The sequence below is a fragment of the Danio rerio genome, chromosome 1 (assembly GCF_052040795.2).
Source record: "Danio rerio strain M-AB ecotype USA chromosome 1, GRCz13ab, whole genome shotgun sequence".
NCBI lineage: Eukaryota > Metazoa > Chordata > Actinopteri > Cypriniformes > Danionidae > Danio > Danio rerio.
The window spans coordinates 25243140-25270960 of NC_141021.1; the positions used below are offsets into that span (position 1 = coordinate 25243140).

The 27821-nt window shown below is 34.7% G+C and overlaps 1 protein-coding gene and 1 long non-coding RNA gene across 51 annotated transcripts in view; one reads left to right on the forward strand and one right to left on the reverse strand.

The window, feature by feature from the left end:
• Positions 1 to 15735, forward strand: part of slit2 (slit homolog 2 (Drosophila)) — a 125965-nt gene extending 110230 nt beyond the window's left edge. For 28 of the 50 annotated variants that reach the window (XM_087236447.1, XM_087236450.1, XM_087236451.1 and 25 more), the window contains 7 exons: positions 2979 to 3116; positions 3218 to 3458; positions 3540 to 3670; positions 8170 to 8324; positions 8478 to 8766; positions 8954 to 9162; positions 14163 to 15735. In XM_087236447.1, coding sequence (XP_087092573.1) covers positions 2979 to 3116; positions 3218 to 3458; positions 3540 to 3670; positions 8170 to 8324; positions 8478 to 8766; positions 8954 to 9162; positions 14163 to 14407 — 1408 coding nt within the window. In that variant the 3' untranslated portion in view covers positions 14408 to 15735. 50 annotated transcript variants of the gene reach the window in all.
• Positions 14746 to 27462, reverse strand: LOC147846826 (uncharacterized). Its single transcript, XR_015476591.1, has 2 exons — positions 26298 to 27462; positions 14746 to 16025 (listed from the first exon to the last, which is right to left on the reverse strand). It is a non-coding gene; the product is annotated as an uncharacterized LOC147846826 (long non-coding RNA).
• Between the last annotated feature and the right edge of the window lie 359 nt (positions 27463 to 27821).

The following is a 27821-nucleotide window of genomic DNA, read 5'->3' on the forward strand; positions in this document are numbered from 1 at the left end:
AAGCCAAAAAGAAAATGAAAGAATGAGTGAATGTATTCTACATATGTGTGTATTTACATAAGACATTTAGTCTCATTACTTCTTTTTAGTCCACAATCTTTGCTTTGTGGCGTTTATATGCTTTTGCTGTGGTGTTCAGTGTTTTATACCAATGATACTCACACATGATAATATAAATATAAAATACATTGTTTTTTTGTTTTCTTTTTGCAATTAAATAATGGCTTTTTATATTATTATTAACAATTAATTCAAATCTTAAACGTGCGCACACTGCAAGATATGAAAACCGCAGCATGGCAGACATTACAGAATATTATTAGGGTTATCGAGCCGATGGACCACATCACCTGATTGCAGTATAACTTGCTATATTAATAATTATGATTTATCATAGATTAAATTGCAAATATATATTTATATAATTGTTAAAACTGACGTGATTCCCCCGAGCAATTCTCTTTATGCTTTCAGAATGTTTTTACAGCCATCAAAAGAATAACTCGCTTTTAGCCTACTAATAATTACTTAAAAACTTTCATTTCATAAGTGTGTACAATATATAATAATAATAATAAAATAATAACTCCCTTCATATGCACACAAGATACACCCTATACATATGCTCAAACGATACACTCTTGTCAGGGTCTGGTATAGAACCCAGGCCTCTGGCATGAGAGGTGAACCATATAACCACTGAGCTAATGAAAGTTATTAAACTAATGAAAACGATGAAGTATACACATATAATACATGTACTCTTTACATATACACATATGATACACTTTATACGAGGGATGTCAAACTCAATGGGGTTGGAACTAAACTGTGCAGGGCTGCGGCCTTTCAGGACATCCCCTGCCCTATACAAATATACACGATACACTGTATACACTTTCTACACATTATACATTTGCACACATGATACACTCTATACATATACACACAAATGATACACTATAGATATGCACACATGATACACTCTATATATATATACAAACATGATACACTATACATATACACAAAAATGATACACTCTATAGATATGCAAACATGATACACTCTATACATATATGATACACTCTATACATATGTACACATGATACACTCTACATATATATACAAACATGATACATTATACATATAAACAAAAATGATACACTCTATACATAAACACACAATTGATACACTCTATACTTATATACACAAATGATACACTTTATACATTTACACACATGATACACCCTATACACTCTATACACCCTATACATATTTACACATGATACACTCCTGTCAGGGTCTTGTATAGAACCCGGGTCTCTAGCATGAGAGGTGACCCACATGACCACTGACCCACTGTAAGAATAAAAACAATAAACGTATACACATATGATACATGTAGTCTATACATATGCTGCACTTTATACACACAAATGATAAACTCCATACATATGCACACATGACACACCCTATACATACACACGCAAAAATTTACACTCTATACATATTCACACAAATGATGCAGTCCATACATATAAACACATGATACACTATACATATACACACTAGACACGCTATACATATGCACAAATGATACACTCTATACATATACACATATAAGACACTCCTGTCAGGGTCTGGTATAGAACCCGGTTCTCTGGCATGAGAGATAAACCACATAACCACTGACCTACTGCAAGAACGAAACCGACAAATGTATACACACATGATACATGTACTCTATACATAGAGGTGAATCACATAACCACTGACCCACTGGAAAACAAAAATGATCACCGTATACACATATGAGACTTTACACTCTATACATATACACACCATATACACTCTATGCACACAATATACACAGAAATTATACATATGCACACATGATACACTCTACTGTAGGTATACACACAAATTATACACTCCATACATACAGACACTTTATACATATACACAAATTATACATTGACAAATGATACACTCTATACACAAACACTCCATACATATACACACAAATGACACACTCTATACATATACACACGTGATACTGTACACTCCATACATTTACACATATGATGCACACTTCATACATATGCACACACAATACACTTTATACATATACACAAATAATACACTCCATACATATACACTCCTTAGACATACATACATGATACACTCCTGTCAGGGTCTGGTATAAAACCCGGGTCTGTGGCGTGAGAGGTGACTCACATAACCACTGACCTACTGGAAAACAAAAACGATCACTGTATACACATATGAGACTATACACTCTATACATATATACATGTATATGATTAGAGTGTGTCATTTGTGTGTATATGTATGGAGTGTTTGTGTATAGAGTGTATCATTTGTGCATATGTACTGAGTACATGTATCGTGTGTACAGTATATACATTGACCATTTCATTCTTACAGTAGGTCATTGGATATGTGATTTCACCCATCAAAGCACACATGCTGCTGATGATGTGACGATAAAAGTGATTTAATTTGATTTGACACATATGATGCACTCTATACATATGCACACAAATGATACACACTATAAACACACACACGTATGTGTGTGGTTTGATAAAGCACTGAGAGCTTCAGAGCTCATTAATATAATACGACCGCCCCAAATATGGTCAATATATAATAAAGCTTCTCATTCAAGGGGCATTTTACGGAGTAATAAATGAGCACATAAATCTTTTTCTGGACTTTTTCTGAACTTACTTAAACCACAAACCTATGTAGATATCAGAGACCAGTTTAACTTGAATCAATGCAGTATATGGCACCTTGAAATAAAGAAAGAAGAAACATCACCACAACAAAACAAACAACTCTGTGCTCGTCAATGAGTTTCAGTCATTTTTATGTTGAAAATGTTATCTGAGTTAAAGAAGGTTTTAAATGTTAAATGTGTTGGCTTGTGTGTGTGTGTGTGTGTTTTATAGGTGTGAATGCACTCCAGGTTATACCGGTGAGCACTGTGAGGTGGATTTTGATGATTGTGAAGATAATAAGTGTAAAAACGGGGCTCAGTGTATTGATGCTGTGAACGGCTACACGTGTGTGTGTCCAGAAGGCTACAGGTAAGCACAAACACACAACAGTCATCAGAAACCGATAATTACACTTTACCATGTGAAATGTGTGTCTTACTGTCTGTGTGTGTGTGTGTGTGTGTGTGCAGTGGGTTGTTCTGCGAGTTTTCTCCTCCGATGGTCCTGCCAAGAACAAGTCCATGCGATCACTACGACTGTGCCAACGGTGCACAGTGTGTTGTGAAGGACACGGACCCCGTGTGTCAGTGTCTGCCAGGTTATGAGGGTGTGCACTGTGAAAGACTGGTCAGCGTCAACTTCATCAACAGAGAATCCTTCCTGCAAATCCCCTCCAACCTCATTACAGAACAGGCCAATATATCTCTGCAGGTAAATGCACTGATCATTCAGGTATGTAAAAAAGAGAGGGATTGTGCATAAACACACCTGCACTGTATGTGTGTGTCATAGATCGCCACAGATGAGGATAATGGAGTGTTGCTGTACAAAGGAGATAATGAACACATTGCTGTGGAGCTTTACAGAGGCCGACTGAGAGTCAGTTATGACTCTGGATCATATCCTCCATCTGCAATCTACAGGTACACACACATACTAGATATTGCAGATATTTAACAACAGTACTGAAACTGGGTGTCCGCGGGGTCTTAAAAAGTATTAAAAGTTGATAAATCAATTATGAGAAAATTAAGGCATTTAAAAGGTATTTAAAAAGTCTTAAAGGCATTTTTACAAGGTCTTAAATTTTGTTCAAGCATTGTCCAAAGTGTTTGACTCCAAAATAGCATAAATATATTTATATATCTCTCATAATATTAACATGCTCGATCCACGTGATTGGTTGGGGCGGGAGTGCATCCAGCCAAGATCCTCTGTCCGGGTGATGTTGCGTAATTTGTGGCAAACAATGGAAGGTGATATGACGCTCTCGTGTAGTGAAACTAGGGTTGCCACGTGTCCCTTAAAATACAGAATCGTCCTGTAATTGACAACAAAATTGTGCATCACATTTTGAATTAATAACGAGTTTTGTCCCGTATTTATCTTCTTTTTTTAAAGTAGCTTTTTATGCAAATCATCCCACACACATTTTATGAAGATGCCTTATTTCCTACTTTTGATTAGGTAATACTTGACGTCATTGTTAGTTTGATTGTTTTTTTTCTATTGAGGAAGGCGGGTCTTTTAAGTGGAGTCTGTCAAGTTTTGAGTGGCAGATGCTTCTTTAGGTAGCGACCTGCAGGCAAGTTTGTTATTTTATTTCCAATGGAGACATGCCAATGTCTCCATTGCCAATGCCAATGGCACATGAGGCAACAAACTTACACTTTTCCAGCTGCACCTAGTTAAGATCACAGGGAGCTTCTGTGATCGCGAGAAATGCAAACGGCTTAGGTTTAAGGTAGACGCAATGAAAAGTACACGTTTGCAAATCTACCAAACGGTACAAACAGCCATTCTGACTAGAGCAATAATGTGGAGAAAATTGATCTTTTGTTGAGCCCAATGAGACTTACATCTAAAAATAGAGCAAGGGTGTTCCTTTAGTGATATTGCTTTGACTCACAAGCTGAGAATGGCGGACGTGAAACAATAAACTAAGGATATGGTGACGCGCCTGTCAATCAACATTGGTGGGAGGGGGGACCGCACTCCTACGTCAAGTTGCAGTTGCTCTGACAAACGCTCCAACCAGTCCACTGTTTTATGTTGTTATATTGAAAAAAAAGGACTGTTTGTGTTTATATCACCCCAATATGACGGTCTATGTGCTATGCTTACACACATGTCTGTCCAAACAGCTTGAAAAGTAGATTTTTCACCATAGGTGTCCTTTAACTCTGGTGTACCACCCTATTAAACATAACATCAGCTATATCAGTGCTTCAGAGTTGTAAAAAAGAAAGACTGACAGCATCTGTTTTCACAGATTTCAATAAAAGACAGTTTATTTTATTGTCCAAGTTTTAACACATTAATGAAAACATATTTTAAGTTGCGATTTACCACCACTGCCATGCTATTGGGCCTGTGATTGGGGGTGTGGCCACTGCTGCAGTACAACTGTTTATTAAGCTAAAGGTTTAATTACTGATTAGAACTTGAAGTGGTGATGAGGTCCTAAAATATTCTGAGAAGGTCTTTAAAAAAGTCTTAAAAAGCAATTGAAATTAGGATTCTGACATATAGCCTGCAGGAAAAGAGCTTGTTTGTTTTAGAATAGGAAGAGATTTGTAAAGTGAGTGGACTTCAAACTAAAGTACATCAATTTACTATACATGGGATGAAAAAAGATGAAAATACACATTTAAACAGGTCAATGATATGAGCTGTAAATATATGCCTAAATTAAAAATAAAAATGCAACTATACTTGAATTTATCATCTGGAAAGCATTAGGTAGTCTTGTCATAGGCTATAGCAGGTGTGGGCAAACTTGATCCTGGAGGGCCAGTGTCCTGCATAGTTTAGTTCCAACCCTATTCAAACAGACCTCCCTATAGAGTTCAAGTGATTTTGAAGACGCTGATTAGTTTGTTCAGGTGTGTTTGACTAGTGTTGGAACAAAAATCTGCAGGGACACCGGCCCTCAAGGATCAAGTTTGCCCATCCCTGGGCTATAGTCTCAACCTTCCTGCAGATTTTCAGTTGCAACCCATATTAAACACACCTGTCTGTAATTATCAAGTGCTGTCCTAATTAATTGGTTCAGATGTGTCTGGGTTGGATCAGAACTCTACAGGAAAGTAGATGTTCAGGAACAGGGTTGAGAACCCCTGGCCTATAGTGTTGTGCTGGTTGAGATCTTTTCAACAATATATGACATAAATGTTATTGTTTCAGGAAGAGACTGAACTGTACCTTTAGGCTGTTTTGTTTTGTATCTTCACCAAACATTAGTAAATCAACCTGCACTTCAAAGTTCAGTAACTATATATTTGAGTTAAAATTGAGTTAAACCCTAAAATAGCCTTTGTGACATCTGTACTGTCCTGTCACAAATAGCAGCACCAGTGGATATAGCAGGATCAGTGCATACCAGCAATTTATGCATCTCCAATATCCAATATCAAGAGAGTGACACCATAAGGTAACATAAGCTGCACACACTTGTCGTGGACACATCTCACAGCTCAAAGCATAACTTCTCATTTAAAGTAAACAGAAAGCTGCGATTTTTATGTTTTTACTACTGTGACGCATTTTCTAGAGAAACGGCATTGTAAATGAGCAAACCGTGGGCTTGGTTTGTTTTTTCTACCGCAGGTTGAATGGACGTAATAAAGTAGGCGTTTTATTCAGAAAGGTCAGGTAAGGGGGTTTATAAGAGTTATTTCAACCTAACAGACTCCTCCTGCTCACCATTACTGTTTGTTGTCAAAACTGACAGTTGGTGCAGCACTAGCCATGGCCATTACCTCAAAATCATGTAATCTGATAAACTAACTGAAAACAAACAGGAAGCGCATTTTCAGATTTCAATTAAAGATTAGAAGGGCAAACATTCATTCATTTTTTTTGGCTTAGTCCCTTGCCCCCTATTAGCCCCTTGACCCCTATATTTCTGGGGTCACCACAGCTGAATGAACCGCCAACTTATTCAGCATATGTTTTAGGCAGCGGATGCCCATCTAGCTACAACCCATCTTTGGGAACATTCATACACACTCATTCAGACTCACACACTACAGACAATTTAGCCTACCCAATTCACTTGTACCGCATGTCTTTAGACTGTGGGGGAAACAAAAGCATCCGGAGGAAAAGCACGTGAACGCGGAAAGAACATGCAAACTCCAAACAGAAACGCCAACTGACCCAGCGGAGGCTCAAACCAGCAACCCTATGGCTGTGGGGCAGCAGCACTATCTATTGCGTCACCGCGTCGGAAGGGCAAATAATAAATTTTTTTTTCTTAATGACATGCAAAGATGGATTGTTCACCACAAAGCTGGCAATGCGAGCTAACAAAATCATATGTACAGTATATATATATATATATATATATATATATATATATATATATATATATATATATATATATATATATATATATATATATATATATGCGGTTACCATCTGTGGTAGAAAATTCATTTTATTCATTTCATATTCATTTAATATACTCATTTATATACATTATAAAGGTCTGTTCTTTTATTATTCCGTGTATGTACTGTTTTAGACCAAGTGTGACCACTTTAACACGATTTATCACCAGATAAGATATGGATTCATGCATGATGATTTTACAAGCTATATGTTCGGGTAGGAGGTAAGTAGACTGAAATATAGATCAAAAGTGGGTAGGTTAAAAGTGCAAGTTGGTGCAAGTAGGTCAAAATTGATGTAACTGTGATTCATCCTGTATGTCACTAATGGCCTCGTGGTGCTCTAGATAAAAAGAGACCACATTCTGTTTTTGGTGTCGCACTCTGCAGAAACCTGCGTTGCTGTATGATTGTCTGACCTTTTTGCAAAAAATCTTCTGGAGCAGCATAGTAGACCACATATTTAGAGTAGGTTTTCTGGATTTTATTGAGATGTAAAATAGCACCAAGTAATCTTGAAATAATTTTCATGGAGTGGCATTATTTATATTTTGCTTCGCTAAAACTATAGGACTTCTGGTATTGAAATGATGATGAGGATGCAGTGTTTCCATCTGCATTTGATAGTGTTGAGATTATCAACCAAAAAGATCTAAATCTTTGGTATGGTGGGTGGAAACCGTGAGTAAAGGCCTTTGAAGACTTTAATCTTGTCAAAAAAATATTACATTTCATGTAAATGCTGTTCTTTTGAACGTTCTATTCAACAAAGAATCCTAAAAGAAATCTAATCCATTTTCCAAAACCTGTATAAATGCCCTTTCACGTTGGATTATTGATCAACAGTACTATTGAAGTACCACTAGTACTATTGACCTCTGATATTTACAGTAGCAAAATCCTAAAAAAAAAAAAAAAAAAACTTATTTTCTTTTCAGTAATGTGCCAATTTTCATCATCTCATCTAATCAAATAACCTTTTTGTGTTTTTAACTGTCTAACAGCTCACTTGTGCTCTTTTTTTTTAGTGTCGAGACAATAAATGATGGCAGCTTTCATGTAGTGGAGCTGGTGGCAAAGGATCAGTCTCTGTCACTGTCCATTGATGGAGGAAGCCCGAAATCCATCAACACTGCCAATAGCCCCAGCCCAGTGCCCAGCCCGGCCCCGCTTTATCTTGGTGGTATGTACAAGCCACTTTATAAAATGCCAGCGTTAGCACTATGTCAAGTCTAGATCTTTTCAGACGCAGTTCACATCAATGTAAATTATAATAATAATAATACAATTCTAACAATTAGGAATAAAACTATAGAATAATCTTGTATGTTGTCAGGTCTTCCTCAGCAGTCTGGATTGGCCTCGTTGCGTCAGGGCTCTGGCAGGAATGGCTCTAGTTTCCATGGCTGCATCCGAAATCTCTACATTAATGACCAACTCCAGGATCTCACCCAGTTTTTGCTACAGGAGGGTGTTGTGCCCGGATGCCAGCCATGCCAGCGGAGCATGTGTGCTCATGGCCAGTGCCATGCCACTGGACAGTCCTCTTTCAGCTGTGAGTGTGAGGCGGGATGGACTGGCCCGCTCTGTGACCAGCAGGTCAACAACCCATGTGACGGGAACAAGTGAGAGACTTAAAAATCTCGCACATGCACACGCACACGCACACGCACACGCACACGCACACGCACACGCACACACACACACACACACACACACACACACACACACACACACACACACACACAAGTAGTTTATTATACAGCAAGAGAGCAGACTCATAAAAGCACTTTGTGTGTTTTTGTCTTTCAGGTGTATCCATGGCTCGTGTATGGCCATAAACTCATACTCGTACAGCTGCCGTTGTCTTCCAGGCTTTGCAGGTGTGCTGTGTGATGAAGAGGAGCAGCTCAGCCCCTGTCAGTATATAGCATGCAAATACGGCCGATGTCGTGTGTCTGGACTGGGCAAAGCCTATTGTGAGTGCAACAGCGGCTACACGGGGCAAAGCTGCGACAGAGGTATGGCTGGATTTGCTCTTTATATCAAACATAATTAGAAAAAAAGCATCAAATGTCATGTTTTAAAAATACTGCCATAGTATTAATAGTCATAGAACAATTCACTGCAGATTCCAAGTGATATACAAATCCAAATCCAATACAGTTTTAAAAATGTTTTTTTGAGAATAAATTTAGTTTATTAGTCTTTTATTTTAAAATCTGACAAAATGTTGTTAAATTTAAGGGTGTTTTATTTTAAATCTAAAACTCAACCTTAGTTGAATTTAAAACCGACAAAAAGGAAACCCTTTTGTGCTATTTGTTCATTTTTCACTGAAACTTGTTACATTTTGGTTTGTTTTGCAGTTTATCAGAATTGTTTGAAAGATTGTGGCACTTACATTACCCTGCAAAAACAAACAAAAAAGGGCACACACACCGATTTAAAAACTTTAAATAGTCTAGTGAAAATAAGTATTTCATATACAATTTGAAAATTATATTTTTGTGCCTTTGAGCTCTAGAAAATGTACTTTTTTAACTTAAAATTTAGAATTAATTTCATGTTCAGGCCCATGCCCTAAAAATGGTTGACTAAAACTAAACTGCTACATAAATGTAATTTAGTACCAACAATACCCTAACAACAAAAAAACATAAAATCAAGTACATTCATGTCACTGTCAGGGGAACAAAAACAGAGGGTTAAAACTTTAGCTGATCAGATCATTGAATGGCAAGGTATTTCATAAAAGTGTATGTGTTGGCAATACTCACTAGGGGTGCGTTTCCCAAAACCATCATTAGCCAACTAAGTTTACAAGTTCTGCATCATAAACATTGTTCGCAAATTCTGTTTTTCCTAAATTCGTTGTTCCAATGAACATTGGTAAGCAGCATCGCAATCTTGTGTGGTTGTAAATACATCTCTAGACCTGTGGTTAGAAGCAGAGCTCCTGGCTGTATTCTACTCTGAGTTATCTTCCTATACCCTATTGTTTTAAAACACTTCTTCAACCACATTAAAATATCTTTGGCTTGCTCACATTTTATGTAATTTGCTCTCAAAGTTATTATTTTTTATTGCGGTTTAGTTTAATGATCTTCAGAGTGACAATGTTTGTCCCTACTTAGTGCATTCTGAACGCATTTATGTCATTTTGATCGCAGCAGTGCCGCACAAAATCTTTTTACATTATATTACAAGCAAAAATCTGTTACCTTCCAAAGACTGGGAGAGGAAACATATACGTTATGCTAAATGCATATACACATGGTTTTCATTTACATTTAAAAAGTAGGCCTGTGTCAATTTTCAAAAACTAATTCAAATAATATATATATATATATATATATATATATATATATATATATATATATATATATATATATGGACCCCACTCTTTTCCGCCAGGTGAGGGAAGCATGCATGTATGTGTGTGTTCTTATTTAGTTTCTTTCGTCCAATAACATTACACTACAATAAAATTAAAATAGATTTTTACATGTCATTGCACGGACAGATATTTAATTTGTACATGACATTAGACTACTTTGTCATTACAAATTTGTAAAAACAAATAAATGTCTTTTTTCAGTTACATAAGTATGGAGCAAAAAACGATAGACGAAGTACAAGCAAACAAGATAATTATTATTAATTACTCACAGAACTCATAATGCATTTATATATCATGTGAAACAATTATAGAAAATTGTATTATATAAAAATACAAGTGTCCCTTCCATACTTACAGACTATGGATCTTTGCAACTTTTTACTTATTCCCGAAAGATGCATCATGTTGTGGTAGTTCAGTCGTGAGTTATGTTGTTATTTGGGAAACGCACTCCAGAACTGAATCCTGTGCTTGCATGTTAAATGTCTTAAATGCTTACCTTGCTAAAAGTTGTGCTTTCTTTCTTAATTTCTTTGTTGCTTTGCTGTTGAAATGCTAACTCTATGAAGAGCTAATACTGCACTACTGTTTTGTTTTACTAACCTTCATTTTTAACATTTCTGTAACCTTCAAGCTGCTACTGAAAGCGGTATGGACCCCACTCAGGTCCGCCAGGTGAGGGAAGCATGCATGTATGTATGTGTGTGTGTGTTCATCTTTAGTTTCTTTCGTCAATTAATAACTAATAACTCTTAAAACTTAAACTTCATAACACATCTGTTTTTTTGTTTGTTTTTGACCTGGCAAACACAGCATGTAAAGTTTTAAAGAGGAAGAAAAGCTTTAATGCTCTTTAAATACACCCAGAGTCACAGGTTTTGTGCTCGGGTCAGTTTGTACCAGGTATTCAGGACATGGAGTACCTAAAATGCTTTTTGCTGTCCACAATTTGTTTTGTTTTTTCATTCGAATTATTGGCAGCACTTCACTTAACAGTCCTATACTGCATGTACATAAACTGCATAATAACTCTGCGCTACCCTAAACCCAACCTTAAGCCTTGTAGTTTCATAGTTATCCTTGTACTTTATCTGGTAATTACATTCACTGTAAAATAAATTGCAACCATATCATCAAAGTTTTTCTGTGTCAGAATAAATAAACAAATACACATATCTACATTTACTTATCCAAAAAGTATTTTACATTTTCATACACAACTTTGTGTGTGGTACTGTACTCACTGCAGAGCCACATGGGCAGAGCTGACCTCTAGCAAGGGGGAGCCTTATTGCTGTACTTCACTGGGGGTTGAGGTTAGGGCACAGGTGTCTGAAGCTGCGGTCATATTAGAGTTTGAGCATGCAATATTTTGTCGTGCAGCGCTGCGAAAAGGGGCGGGATTAAACAAGCTTATTAGACATCTAAAAAAGTGAGCGATTGCTCCATGTTTTAAATTTCTGTCCAGAGAGGTCATGTTTTGATCATTGATTGGTCTCACGCAATAAAGTGATGTGATTTCGCAGGTCAGAGTTCACTAAGCTTGAACTTTGCACCGCAGCAACCTGCGAAACTTGACGCATGACCCTGCGTTTCCGGTCTGATGCATTCGTGTGCGTATGAATGGAAGTCTATGGGAGGAAAAGCCCAGTGTGACCGCAGCTAAACTCGGTTCCTGGAGTTTAGTTTAGTTCCAACCCTGATTAAACACACCTGATCAAACTAATTGAGGGATTTAGGCTGTTTGATACCTACAGATTGTATTGAAGCAGGGCTGGAACTAAACTGCACTGCTGCGGCCCTCCAGGAATTGAGTTTGACACCCAAGGGTTAGGGGCTCCAGCTCCACCTAAGTGGCTCTGCAGCAAGTGACATTTTTGGGACATACTCTTTAATGAAAAAATAAAAGTGGTGAATGCAAACGGTAAAAACATGATAACATTGAAAACCATTGATATATTTTCACATCTACACAATAATGGGAAGTCAGACACAGTATGAACTTATTATGAAGCTTAAAGAATTTTAATTATGCAATGGGATAGTTTACCCAAAAATTTAAATTCTGACAATAATTATTCTTCCTCATATTTATTCCAAAGAGACCTTTGTTCATCTTTAAAACATAAATTAAGATCATTCATTCGATCATTTTCTTTTCGGCTTAGTCCCTTTATTAATCTGGGGTTGCCACAGTGGAATGAACCGCCATCTTATTCAGCACGTTTTTACGCAGCGGATGCCCTTCCAGCCACAACCCGTCACTGGGAAACATCCTTTCACATTCATTCACACACACACACACACTATGGACAATTTAGCTTACCCAATTCACCTGTATCACATGTCTTTGGACTTGTGGGGGAAACCAGAGCACCCGGAGGAAACCCATGCGAACACAGGGAGAACATGCAAACTCCACACAGAAATGCCAACTGACCCAGCCGAGGCTCAAACCAGTAACCTTCTTGAGGCGACAGCACTACCTACTGCACCACCACATTGCCCTAAATTAAGATCATTCAGATAAAATCTGATCTTTCTCATCCACCATAGAGAGCAACAGTTCCGATTCATTCCAAGTACCAAAAACATTGTCAAAACAGTTCATGTGTCTTCAGTGGTTCAATCACAGTGTTTTAAAGCTACAGGAATATTTTTGTACGCACATAAAACAAAATTAATTAATTTAATTGTAATTTAGCACTGTGCACTGATGTATACACAAGATACCCATGGATGCATCTGAGGGAACACTTCAACAGCACAACCTAGTACCCACGTGCATTGTGCTCTCATGAACCAAGGTTATTTTAGTAAACACAAACTAAAAAGAAGACGAAAACTATTGTTCAGAAACATTTTAACTGAAAAAAAAAAATCACGATAAATTAAAAAATAAAACAACAAAAGTCACTGGATAAAATGATAATTAGCTAAAATAAATAATTATTGAGCTCTCATTCTGTGGTGAAAATGGATAGGTATTCCTGTAATGGCAATTTTATGGCAAAACATCCTTTTCTGTCTATATATATATATATATATATATATATATATATATATATATATATATATATATATATGTTTATATTAATATATATATATGTTTATATTAATATATACATATATTATATATATAGGATGAGAGCTCTCAGATTTAATATAAAACAGTGGTCTTTAGCTCAATATTTTGAGGGCTAAAACTCTCTAGTTATCTCCATCCACCCCTAACTCATACCTGCTTAATAGACTCTAGTAGTCGTGCGCACAGTTGGGTCAGCTGTGTTTGATTAGACTTGGTGTAAAACTGTGCAAAGCTGCGGCCCTCCAGGAATTGATTTTGAGACCTGTGATCTAAAAAATCTTTATCAGTATTTCAAAGACAAATGAAGATCACAAGAGTTTGGAATGACATGAGGGTGAGTAATTAGTAACAGAAATTCTTCATGTTTGGGGTGAACTAACCCTTTAAGGTGAACCTATATTTCTGCAGCTCCCACAGTCCTTTTTTTATTTGACTCAGACTTTTTTCTCAGTATAAATATCATGAAAGATCATGCTTGATAAGATATATATAGTGCTGACTGAGTGTTGTTTTTTGTCTGTTTCCTGTAGAGATGGCGTGTCGGGGGGAACGGGTCCGAGATCACTATCAGACGCAGCAGGGCTACGCCGCGTGCCAGAGCACAGAGAAGGTCTCGCGTTTAGAGTGTCGGGGCAGCTGTGGGGACGGGACCTCCTGCTGCGCCCCGCTCCGCAGCAAACGCAGGAAATACACCTTCCAATGCACAGACGGGTCCTCTTTTGTACAGGAGGTGGAAAAGGTTGTCAAGTGTGGCTGCACAAAATGTCCATCCTAAAACAACAACAACAAAAATACATCCTCACCCTCCCCTTGTTTGAAGTCCCCTGTTTTGTTTTTGTCAGTGTTGGACTAATGTTTTTTTCCTTCAAAGGAGATAATGGATTACTGTAAGATAAAGAACCTATTTTTTATTATGAAGCTGAGAAAAAAGGACAAAAAATAGATTTTAGAGGTTTTTTATTTGCCATCTTAGGTACTGTGACGTTTTCATTACCTTTTTTTTTTTTTTTGGGCAAAATCACCTCAAATAAGAATGGAAAGCAAACACACCCTGACGACATGTTTCTTTTTTGTGTGTGTCATTCTATGTGCCATTCTTTTTTTGTGATTTTCTGGACTGCCGTAACTCATTTCACCTGGACTTTGTGAAGGTGAGATAAAGTATCATTATGGAGGCTGCAAGGGGATTCACTGAGAGCGGAGGATTCCCATCTTACTTCCTTACACCACACAAACACACTATCATAGCTGCTTTCTCTTACACACACACACCATCCCTACTAAGTATACACCCATGGTCTCTTCCAGCATGCACACACACATACACACACACACACACACTCTTTTCTGATCCGCATTATAAACCATGTGTATTTATTGTATCAAAAATACTGTCACATTACTTATACTCAGTATAGCCCTTGGTTCCCTGGAGTTACAGTTGGAATTTCTTAATATATATTAATTTATATTCGTCCTCTTACCGATTTAAATCACTCATAGCTTATTGAGTAGAAAACTAACGTTGTGTCTCCTTCGGTTGGTTGGTTTGACCAATGGGACTGTTGTATTTACAGTGAAAAAAGCAAAAAAATACATAAAAAAGAAAATTCTAAAAAAAAAAAAAAAAGTTAATAAATAAATAACTTAGTGGTGTTCTGAATCTTCAAATGTGAAGTGAAAACATTGTATATTTTTGTCAAATCTCCTAAAATTTGTATGGTGACACAGACGTGCTTTATATTAGAGTTTAAATGTATAGTTAAAATCTCCCCTTGTATTCTGTATAGAGCACATGCCCTAGTTAAAATAATAATAATAATAATGAAAATAACAGTAGCGTCCATAGCTGTCAATAAAGCTCTTTTTAAAATATCCTCCTTGCAAATCCTTTTTAACGAAACAAATAGAAAGAAAAACTGTGACTTTTTTTCTAAATGATACTACTTTGTTACCACTCTGTCTCCCCCATGTTAACATGTTGCTGCTAAATTGGTATTGTAGACTTTGGATGATGATGCTGATGTTTATTGTAGAGGACGTTGCTCATTCATTGAGCAAATTGTTTTACTGATCAATGAATAAAGATGTCCCCTCCCTTTACTGTGTTTGCTTTGTTCATTTAAATAGGTAAATGTCTTGAGCTAACTGCAGTAAAGAGTGCCACAAGGCTCTGTCTTATGCTGCAGTCACACTAGAGCATGTGAAATTCTGTTGTACAGCGCTGCGAAAAGGGGCAATGATTAGGATGATTAGACATTAAAAAAAGCAAGCTAGTGGTCTATATTTAACATTTCTGTACAGAGAGGTCATGTTTTGAGCTTCGATTGGTCTCACACAGTCACGTGATGCAATTTTTCAGGTCAGAGTTTGCCAAGCTAGAACTTTACATGCTAAACTTGTCGCACAAGCCTGCGTTTCCTGTCTTCTGCTTTCGCATGCGTATGCATGGAAATCTATGGGGCTGAAAGTGCAGTGTGACCATGACTTTAGGCCCACAGCTATTTTTAGTTTATATGCTACGCCACGTTATCATTATTAGAAAACATCAGGTTAATTATATTTGTCATACAGATGCTATTTATTACAGGGTGTCCGCGGGGTCTTGAAAAGTATTAAAAGTTGATAAATTAGTTATGAGAAACTTAAGGCCCTTAAAAGGTATTAAAAAATTATTGAGTTTTTACAAAGTCTTAAATTTTGTTCAAGCGATGTCCAAAGGGTTTGACTCCAAAAAAGCATACATACGTTTATGTTTCTCCTAATATTAACAATGGCATGCTCAATTCATGCGTTTGGTTTGGGCTGGGGTGCATCTGGCCAAGCTCCTCCTCTGCAGCAGGACATATAGTATATAAAGAGTTTATTTGCAAAAACAGAGAACACCTTTTTTTTTTTTTTTTTTTAAGAGAAGTGCATTAAAGAGAACACTTGCAAAAACTAGCATGATGTATGGAAATTACTAAAACTGTGGATTTTAGTAGTTTTCAGAAATTATGTTTTTATATTAAGTATTAAAGATTTGTTTCAAGATAATTATGTGAACAAAAAAAAAAAAAACCTCTTCGTTAAAATATAAGACATAAGAGATGGCGTCCATTTCACTGGCCACACAATGGATGGAAACAACAAAGAGATATAGTAGTATGTTCCAACTCATTATCTGCATTAGATGGTTTTTACAGTGATTAAAGAGATCATCTTTAAGACTGGACTTTCTATATGAAATTTGTACAAAATTTATACTCAATTGAAAGAGAAACAATGTTTATGAATGCCTACTCATGTACAGGAGTAGAGGTGAATGAGTTGGCAGAGAAGCTGACTTAAAACTTGCTCAGAGAAAGGCTGTTGTTACTTCACAAATCAGTTTAATGGTGAAGGGATTGATCGAACAGGTCTATTGATCGAAGGTTTGTGAAGAAATGTCACACTTCCTTGTAAAAGTATTTTGTATAATTATCTAAATACAGTAGTTTATTTTAATACATTTGTGGCTGCTGTTTTCTTTAGTTTATTTCACATACATGTAAAATTGAGGTATTTGGTATTTTATTTTAAAATACATTTCAGTGCACAGTATTATTGCCCATCCCTGGCGATTCTTCATCATGAGCTCAGCTGCAGAGTGACAGATGTCCAGATACTGTAGACCTCAACACTGCATTTCATGAAATATCAACTAAACAGCTCTCGTGAAAAGACATTTTAACATGTTCATATATATAAAGCATTATGACGTATATGTCTATTTTGGTTGTTTAAATTTACCTACAGTGTGATCAAGTTGTTATACACTGTAATAGTGGCTGTTTTAGCATATGAGCAAATACATAAATGTGAACCTCATTCATTCATTCATCCATTCATTCATTTTCTTTTCAGCTTAGTCCCTTTGTTGATCTGGGGTCGCCACAGCAGAATGAACCGCCAACTTATACAGCATATTTTTTTTACGCAGCGAATGCCCTTCCAGCCGAAACCCATCACTGGTAAAAAATTCATACACACGCTCACACACACACACACACACACACCTACATTATGGTCAATTTTAGCATACTCAATTCACCTATATCACATGTCTTTGGACTGTGGGGGACACCAGAGCACCTGGAGGAAACCCACGCAAAAACGGGGAGAACATGCAAACTCCACACAGAAATGCCAACTGACCCAGCCGAGGCTCGAACCAGCGACTTTCTTGCTGTGAGGCAAAAGTGCTACCCACTTCGCCACCACGTCGCCAAATGTGAACCTCGCCATGAAAAAAGGTTTTCACCAAAAACCCTTTCTAAGTTTGTTTGAGCAGGCTTGTATTTTACAGTACGGAAATACTCAAAAATGTATCTGTCAAGGTTTTTTCAAAAATTATATTTGTTTTACAAAAGTCACACAAAAGGAAATTTCACATCTGTCACATCCATAACAGAGCGTTTTCCTCATAAATGCAAAAAATGTTAAATAAAATATATTAAAATCAATCATTTTAGTTCTATAGTGAATCTGGTAATTCACAGAATTTCTAGAAGCTATGTTGAATACTGTAAACTTGCAAACCCTTTTGGGTTTTATTTGAAATATGAAAAATTGTGATTGATTTTTTGAATTGTAATTGTGATTAATTGATTGTTTTTTTCTGATCTCCTAACTCTGTGGTTAGTAATTTAATAAAAATAAAAAAGATGTTTCAATATAATGTTAACATATACTTTCTCTGTGAATTTATGTTTTAAGATTTTACTGCAAATGTCACATCCATTATGCTGGAATTGCTCATATTTCTGTGCAAAGCAGATTTCGCCTTCTATTTCGTGACTTCAGGTCAAATGCTCTGTTTTAGTTCACTCCACATCATTTCATTAAGGTTAAAGTTAGATTAAGATTTGTAAAACACAAGTTATTTATTTATTTATTTATTTATTTATTTATTTATTTTATTTTATTTTATTTTATTTTATTTATTTATGTATTTATTTATTTATTTATTTATTTATTTATTTATTTATTTATTTTGCTTTGGTGTGTTAGATTTCCAATCATAAATTCTTATGATTTTACTTTACATAATGTTCAATTGTTGAAACATTACTCACAGAATAATTCTGAGTGTCTGGAATTTTAAAGCCATTGTTTTTTAATATGCTACCCAACTACCTACCTACCAACCTATATAACTATCTATAGTTATCTTCTTATTAGCTTCCCTGTTATTTTTCCCCAATTTCTATTTAACAGAGAGATTTTTTAACACATTTCTAAACATAATGGTTTTAATAACTCATTTCTAATAACTGATTTATTTTATCTTTGCCATGACGACAGTAAATAATATTTGACTAGACATATTTCAATATACTTCTCTACAGCTTAAAGTGACATTTAAAGACTTAACTAGGCTTATTAAGTTAACTAGGCAGGTTAGGGTAATAAGACAAGTGATTGTATATTGATGGTTTGTTCTGTCGACTATTGATAAAATATAGCTTAAAGGGGCTAATAAATTTGACCTTAAAATGTTTTTTGTTTTTTATTAAAAACTGCTTTTATTCTAGTCGAAATAAAACAAATAAGACTTTCTCCAGAAGAAAAAATATATATAATATCAGACTTATTGTGAAAAAATTACTTGCTCTGTTAAACATAATTTGGGAAATATTTTTTTAAATAAATTCTACTTTTTGCTCAAAGAAAAACAAAAACATGAAGAAGAAAGCTGGCAGCCAAATCTGCAAGGTCTGTAAAACTGAATTATGAATTTTAATTTTAGTGAACTAAATGAACATTTATAATCAACTGACCACCCTAAATAATATAATATAATATAATATAATATAATATAATATAATATACAGTTTTTTACAATGGCTATGACACTTTTTTCAATACATTTAACAAGTTTGCTAAACTCTTAACGCAGCAACACACCTAAAACACACAATTGGCAAAACAGTTAATTTTATGATCAAAATCACACATTATAAACTAAACCTCTAAACTACCTTTCAAAATACAATAATAAACGAACACACTACACCATGTCTAACAAAACACTGCAATCATGTTTCAAAATGAAATTATTGTTCAAAACACTAACACATGTTCTCTTCCAACATAAACATACAGTCAATCAAAACACACTGACAATAAAAACACTATCATCAGCTGACATTACAGAAACTCCATTAGTTTATGTGTCAGCTCTGCCCTTATATTTGAAGTCTCGTTACAGTTTTGTTTCGTTGGGTTAAGTAAATGCTTGCATTTTCTTTCGTTTACGGCAAAAATTCTATACAAAACATAGAAAAAAAATTGCTTTATAAAATTTACAGTTTATGTAAAAAAAAAATAGACACAGAATTTCTGCAGTACAGACTTTTTTTGCAGAAGGACATCACTGCAAACAGAAAAAGCACCACAATTATAATAAAATAACAAAGTAATCTTCTATACTGCCCGTCTTTTGCCACATGTTCTCATCCACATTATACTTGATATCTTCTGTGGCCCGGCACGGTAACTGTGGCCCTTTGGCCTATTATGTTTTTCCTACGGCGACAACCCCAGCCTTGTCAACATTGAAAATTTCATGTGGTACTTGATTGGCCTCTAACTTCATGACTCTCTGAAAGTAATTAGACACAGTGTATGCAAATGCTGTACTGTATATCTACAGTATATACTAATGAACTCCAGGTTTAAAGAGTAGTTTACTGCAAAACACACTGTGTATAGTACAGTAATGACTGTATTGCATAATCTTACATGGACGTATTGGTGACAGAGTTCATTGATGCGCTCACTGTTCCTTCCAAAAACCTCAAGAGTCCTCTATTAGAACATATGATCATGAGATTGGAAAAACCAAAACAAGACATGAGAGTGCTTTCTAGATGGGAATCAGCTGTCATATATATATATATATATATATATATATATATATATATATATATATATATATATATATATATATATATATATATATATATATATATATATATATATATATATATATATAGTTGCCAATGAGAAACAGCATATTGCGGTTATATAAATAAATAAAGATATATATACATATATATATATATATATATATATATATATATATATATATATATATATATATATATATATATATATATATATATATATATATATACATTTATTTATTTATATAACCACAATATGCTGTCTCTCATTGGCAATTGAATAAAATACAGGGAATAAACTTGTGTTTCAATTCACAATTAAAACAGCTGTTCACTTTGACTTTATCCTATATAATTTCTGTTTAGAACATGGTGTTATCTGTTCTGACATACTGTGTTAAAGCATTTGTAAATTTGACTGTAAAATTACATTGTTTTGTTCTTGGTTGTGCTTGTGTGTAAAAGAAGTTAAAGCATTTTAAATTTGTGTTAACTGGATGCATTTTGTGTCAAAACAACAAGAAATGTGTTAATTGTATAGCCCACGAAGACGGATGTTGTGCTAACTGTGTTAAGAGTTTAGGAAACTTGTTAAATGTATTGATAAAAGTGTCATAGCAATTGTAAAAAACTGTAATCTTACATATATATATATATATACATTTATTTATTTATTTATTTATTTATATAACCGCAATATGCTGTTTCTCATTGGCAATTAAATAAAATACAGGGAATAAACTTGTGTTTCAATTCACAATTAGAACAGCTGTTCACTTTGACTTTATCCTGTATAAATTCTGTTTAGATCATGGTGTTATCTGTTCTGACATACTGTGTTAAAGCATTTGTAAATTTGACTGTAAAATTACATTGTTTTGTTCTTGGTTGTGCTTGTGTGTAAAAGAAGTTAAAGCATTTTAAATTTGTGTTAACTGGATGCATTTTGTGTCAAAACAACAAGAAATGTGTTAATTGTATAGCCCACGAAGACGGATGTTGTGCTAACTGTGTTAAGAGTTTAGGAAACTTGTTAAATGTATTGATAAAAGTGTCATAGCCATTGTAAAAAACTGTAATATAATATAATATAATATAATATAATATAATATAATATAATATAATATAAAATAATATAATATAATATAATTTAATATAATATAATATAATAAAAAATAATATAAAATAATATAATATAATATATTATAATATAATTTAATATAATATGATATGATATGATATGATATGATATAATATAATATAACATAATATAATATAATATAATGTAATATAATATAATATATAATATAATATAATATAATATAATATAATATAATATAATAAATATAATATAATATAATATAATATAATATAATAAATATAATATAATATAATATAATATAATAAATATAATATAATATAACATAATATAATATAATATAATATAATATAATATAATATAATATAATATAATATAATATAATATAATATAATATAATAAATATAATATAATATAATATAATGTAATTTATGATATGATATGATATGATATAATATTACATAATATAATATAATATAATATAATATAATAAATATAATTTAATATAATATAATATAATATAAAATAATATAATATAATATAATATAATATAATATAATATAATATAATAAATATAATATAATATAATATAATATAATATAATATAATATAATATAATATAATGTAATATAATAAATATAATATAATATAATATAATATAATATAAACTAATATAATATAACAGTGGTTCTCAAACTGTGGTACGTGTACCACTAGTGGTACGCAGGCTGCCTTCTAGTGGTACGCGGATGAATCAAATATGTAATATTTACATGCTACATATATTTAAAGAAATTATCAAAAATGATGTATATATGAATATGATGACATAGAGCCTATATTTATGAGGTCCAGGCAACATTTCCAGGTGCTGATAAACCAGGAGTTATTTCTTTTTTTAACTGTACAGAGCTTAAGCTGCTTTACTAGACCTAATACGCTACTGTATTTCAAAACTGCTCATTATGGTGGTACTTGCAAAGACAATTTTTTTCAGAGGTGGTACTTGATGAAAAGTGTTTGAGAACCACTGTAATATAATATAATATAATATAATATAATATAATATAATATAATATAATATAATATAATATAATATAATATAATATAACATAATATAATATAATATAATATAATATAATATAATATAATATAATATAATATAATATAATAAATATAAACTAATATAATATAATATAATATAATATAATGTAATATAATATAATAAATATAAACTAATATAATATAATATAATATAATATAATATAATATAATGTAATATAATATAATAAATATAAACTAATATAATATAATATAATATAATATAATATAATATGCTAAAAACCTCGACTTTCATTGTGAAAATGTATAGAAGAGTGCTGAAAAAAATACAACACTGTTGTTCACCTTAACTTTTTTATTTATTAAATTTTTTTTCTACCTATTTATTTCATTTTGTCTTGTACAGTCGATTGTTCCACTTCCACCTGTGTCTTCTTAATTCTGATGTTGTTGGCATTGTCTTCAGTGTATGATCTTCTGCGGTCCAGAATCTGCCGGTTTGTCTTAGTCGGGCATCTCAGCTGAGACCTGTCCACTATGGGTGACCCTGCCGGTATCTGTGAAGTACCAGTGGTGAAGCTCTCAGCATCACTGATGCACACAAGCCCTCACAGCACGTCAAGCTGCAAACCGTGTGAGGGACCCTAACCTAACCTACCTGACACCGCGAATCACTAAACGCATCGAAACACCCAGAGGAGTCCAGCGACCGACCAGCGACATGAGAACAACCGCTCAGAAAACCACCTGATGACCACACCGCAAAGCATTAAAAACCATGAGCAAACCAACTGACAATCACCAAACACATCCTATTGATGAAACAAGAGTGTGTGAAAAGGAAACTTACTTGTAAACTTGCTCTAGAACTATATACAGTATTTACAGTATATACAAATGCAGCATGTGGTGTGATTCTGCATGTGAGGACTCAGTGTCTGGGCCTCTTTCTTCTGGGCTCCACAGGCAGCGGCTCTTCACTGATGTCTACCTGGATTCGAGGAGCGATGCTGGAACCAGACCTGCTCTCAGTGATGATTACTCGTCCATCGGCCTGCACTGTCTCCTCCACTACAGGACACCCGAGTGTTTCCCACAGCCGCTGCTTGATATCCAGGCCCAGCTGCAGGCTGTATGGACGGCGGTGACCACAGCGGTTCTTGGTCATGGGCTCCACCACAGAGCGGTAGATGTCCTGATAGACTTCAACGCTGCAGCCATGGATGGAGAGAGGCTCTGTCTGCTGACCTGCATCCACTGAAGACACTCTGACTGCTGGAAGGAGGTCAGGAAGGACAGCCGTGTTCTTCAGGTGTCGCTCCTCCAAACCTGAAACAGAGACACAGCTGTAAGTGTGGTCTAACCTGACCACAGCTGCAGGATCCAGAACAGAAGAGACGCCCTCCACCCAGAAGTCTTTCAGGCGTGCAGGAAGAGCTCTGGTTCTTCTGAGGCGACGCTGCTCCATGAAGATCAACTTAAATCAGACAAACTGATGAAACTTGTCAACTTGGAGAGTTAAAAGAGCTTCAAGTAGAGGATTCAAGACTTTCAGACAGTTGTGTGGATTTAAAGTGTAAACTCAGGTTGCCGTGGTGACAGAATATTGAACTGGTTTAAATGTAAACAGCTCTTGATCAGCAGTAAGTCAATCAGAGCAGGAAAAGAGTTCTTCTCCATTACTTCTCGAGTACCAGCGTTGTATTTTTTACAGCAAATATACATACATGTGGTGTAAACTCAACTAAATTAGTGATACAGAAACATAAAGAAACATTTTGATTTAAATATGACTCAAATTAATTAGGCTCGGTAGATATTTATTATGATTCATTATTTTAAATCTAATATCAACTAAAGATCTCTTGAAAAAGCTTTTTAAAATGTCCACATGCAATGAGATATATGCACACAAACTTTTAATTTCTCTTTCATTTAATTTTTTTAATTAATTTGAAAATAACCCATAGAAAAAGTCAGTAAGAGCAAGCGGAATCCTCTGTCGGCTGTGGCTTCAGTGTGACTTCAGCTAATCAGTTTTGGCCAGTGCAAACAAGTTTTCATGAGTTTAACAACCAGCAAGAAAACACACAATCTGACGTAAGTGAAGTCATCTCTCACTACTGTATTGTTTTTAAATGGAGGAAAGATTTTACAAGTAACTTTTTATTCTAAATCTTGGACGTTATTCTTGAAACAAAAAATGAGCAATAATAAGGTGTGAAGCACCAAAAGCGGCTCATATTAAAATGAATTTGAATAGTAATTTGGCTATTATTGTTTATTCTAAATATTTAACTAATATCTTTTGGAACATTATAATGTGTGGTTTTGATGGCCATCCCACAAGCTAATCCAGCTAAAAATAGTGCTAAAAATTGCACTTAAATGCAATATTTAAATGTCACCATTAAATAGAAAATGATGCGAATAACTGCAAAAGAGTCAATTTTTGAGAAAAAGAATCACCCCTTTCACCAGGCTGGCTTCAGGCCTGGATCATCACTACCTGGCTGAGATACAATATTAAGTAGGTATCAGACCAAACAAGAAGCACTGCATTAAATTCCATTTTTCTGCACCGTCTTTAAAATATGGAAATTAATTTGACCCCAGTATTTTCAATGAAACTTTTGCGCTAGTCTGCTGCTATAATTTGTGCAGCACGCTAATTATTCTCTTTATTCTCTATTTTTACCTGGGGATACTCATCCCGAGGTCCTCAGATTATGCAGAGTCACTGATTGGATCCAAGACCAGCGACAAGATGATCCCAAGGTTTCCATATCTGGGACCAGGCCATATCCTGAGCTGCTGCTGCGCTGATGGTCATGGGGAGTGGAGAACATGAGTCTGATTCCAGCGACGCTCCAGGGACAGACGAGTCTTCGCTGAGGCCAGCTTCCAGCCTCCACCGCCGTGACTGAAGCTCTGCACAAGACTTTTGGCCAGCGGAGAAATTTAAAGGGTCATGCCCAACTGAGTCTGGTTCTCTCAAGGTTTTTTTTCTTCACTGCTATCAGGTGAAGTTGCTTTTTCCCTCTCCGCTGTCGCCACTGGCTCACATGGTTCAGGATTAGTAGAGCTACGCATCGCTGAATTTGCTCTTCAGTGTTTGAACTCTCAGTAATGATTTTAAATCACACTGAACTGAGCTAAACTGAACTGAACTGAACTTAAACACTAAAAACTGAACTACACTGTTCCAGTTACTGTGACCATTTATGTGAAGCTGCTTTGACACAATCTACATTGTAAAAGCGCTATACAAATAAAGCTGAATTGAATTGAATTGAATTGAATTTTTTTCACACTTTAACAATCAAATGGATGCTTAAACCTTTTTAACTGATTATATTTGAATTACATCACAACATCCATGCTGTAAAAGGAACCATATCAGATTGAAAACAGTCACATTAAGGCAAGCTTTTACCGAGAGTTCATCATTGGCTGAAAAACACGATCTGTCCATATACTGTATAGCTCATAGAAGTCAAAATGATCAGCCCTCCTATGTTTTTTTTTCTCCAATATTTTGCAGGTCAGAGTTGGCCAAGCTAGAACTTTACAACGCAGCAACATGCTAAACTTGTCGCACAAGCCTGCGTTTGCTGTCTTCTGCTTTCGCATGCGTATGCATGGAAATCTATGGGGCTGAAAGTGCAGTGTGACCATGACTTTAGGCCCACAGCTATTTTTAGTTTATATGCTACGCCACGTTATCATTATTAGAAAACATCAGGTTAATTATATTTGTCATACAGATGCTATTTATTACAGGGTGTCCGCGGGGTCTTGAAAAGTATTAAAAGTTGATAAATCAGTTATGAGAAAATTAAGGCCCTTAAAAGGTATTAAAAAAATTATTGAGTTTTTACAAAGTCTTAAATTTTGTTCAACCAATGTCCAAAGCGTTTGACCAAAAAAGCATACATACGTTTATGTTTCTCCTAATATATTAACAATGGCATGCTCAATTCATGCGTTTGGTTTGGGCTGGGGTGCATCTGGCCAAGCTCCTCCTCTGCAGCAGGACATATTGTATATAAAGAGTTTATTTGCAAAAACAGAGAACACCTTTTTTTTTTTTTTTTTTTTTTAAGACATGTGCATTAAAGAGAACACTTGCAAAAACTAGCATGATGTATGGAAATGACTAAAACTGTGGATTTTAGTAGATTTCAGAAATTATGTTTTTATATTAAGTATTAAAGATTTGTTTAAAGATAATTATGTGAACAAAAAAAAAAAGAACCTCTTCGTTAAAATATAAGACGTTAAGAGATGGTGTCCATTTCACTGGCCACACAATGGATGGAAACAACAAAGAGATATAGTAGTATGTTCCAACTCATTATCTGCATTAGATGGTTTTTACAGTGATTAAAGAGATCATCTTTAAGACTGGACTTTCTATATGAAATTTGTACAAAATTTATACTCAATTGAAAGAGAAACAATGTTTATGAATGCCTACTCATGTACAGGAGTAGAGGTGAATGAGTTGGCAGAGAAGCTGACTTAAAACTTGCTCAGAGAAAGGCTGTTGTTACTTCACAAATCAGTTTAATGGTGAAGGGATTGATCGAACAGGTCTATTGATCGAAGGTTTGTGAAGAAATGTCACACTTCCTTGTAAAAGTATTTTGTATAATTTTCTAAATACAGTAGTTTATTTTAATACATTTGTGGCTGCTGTTTTCTTTAGTTTATTTCACATACATGTAAAATTGAGGTATTTGGTATTTTATTTTAAAATACATTTCAGTGCACAGTATTATTGCCCATCCCTGGCGATTCTTCATCATGAGCTCAGCTGCAGAGTGACAGATGTCCAGATACTGTAGACCTCAACACTGCATTTCATGAAATATCAACTAAACAGCTCTCGTGAAAAGACATTTTAACATGTTCATATATATAAAGCATTATGACGTATATGTCTATTTTGGTTGTTTAAATTTACCTACAGTGTGATCAAGTTGTTATACACTGTAATAGTGGCTGTTTTAGCATATGAGCAAATACATAAATGTGAACCTCATTCATTCATTCATCCATTCATTCATTTTCTTTTCAGCTTAGTCCCTTTATTG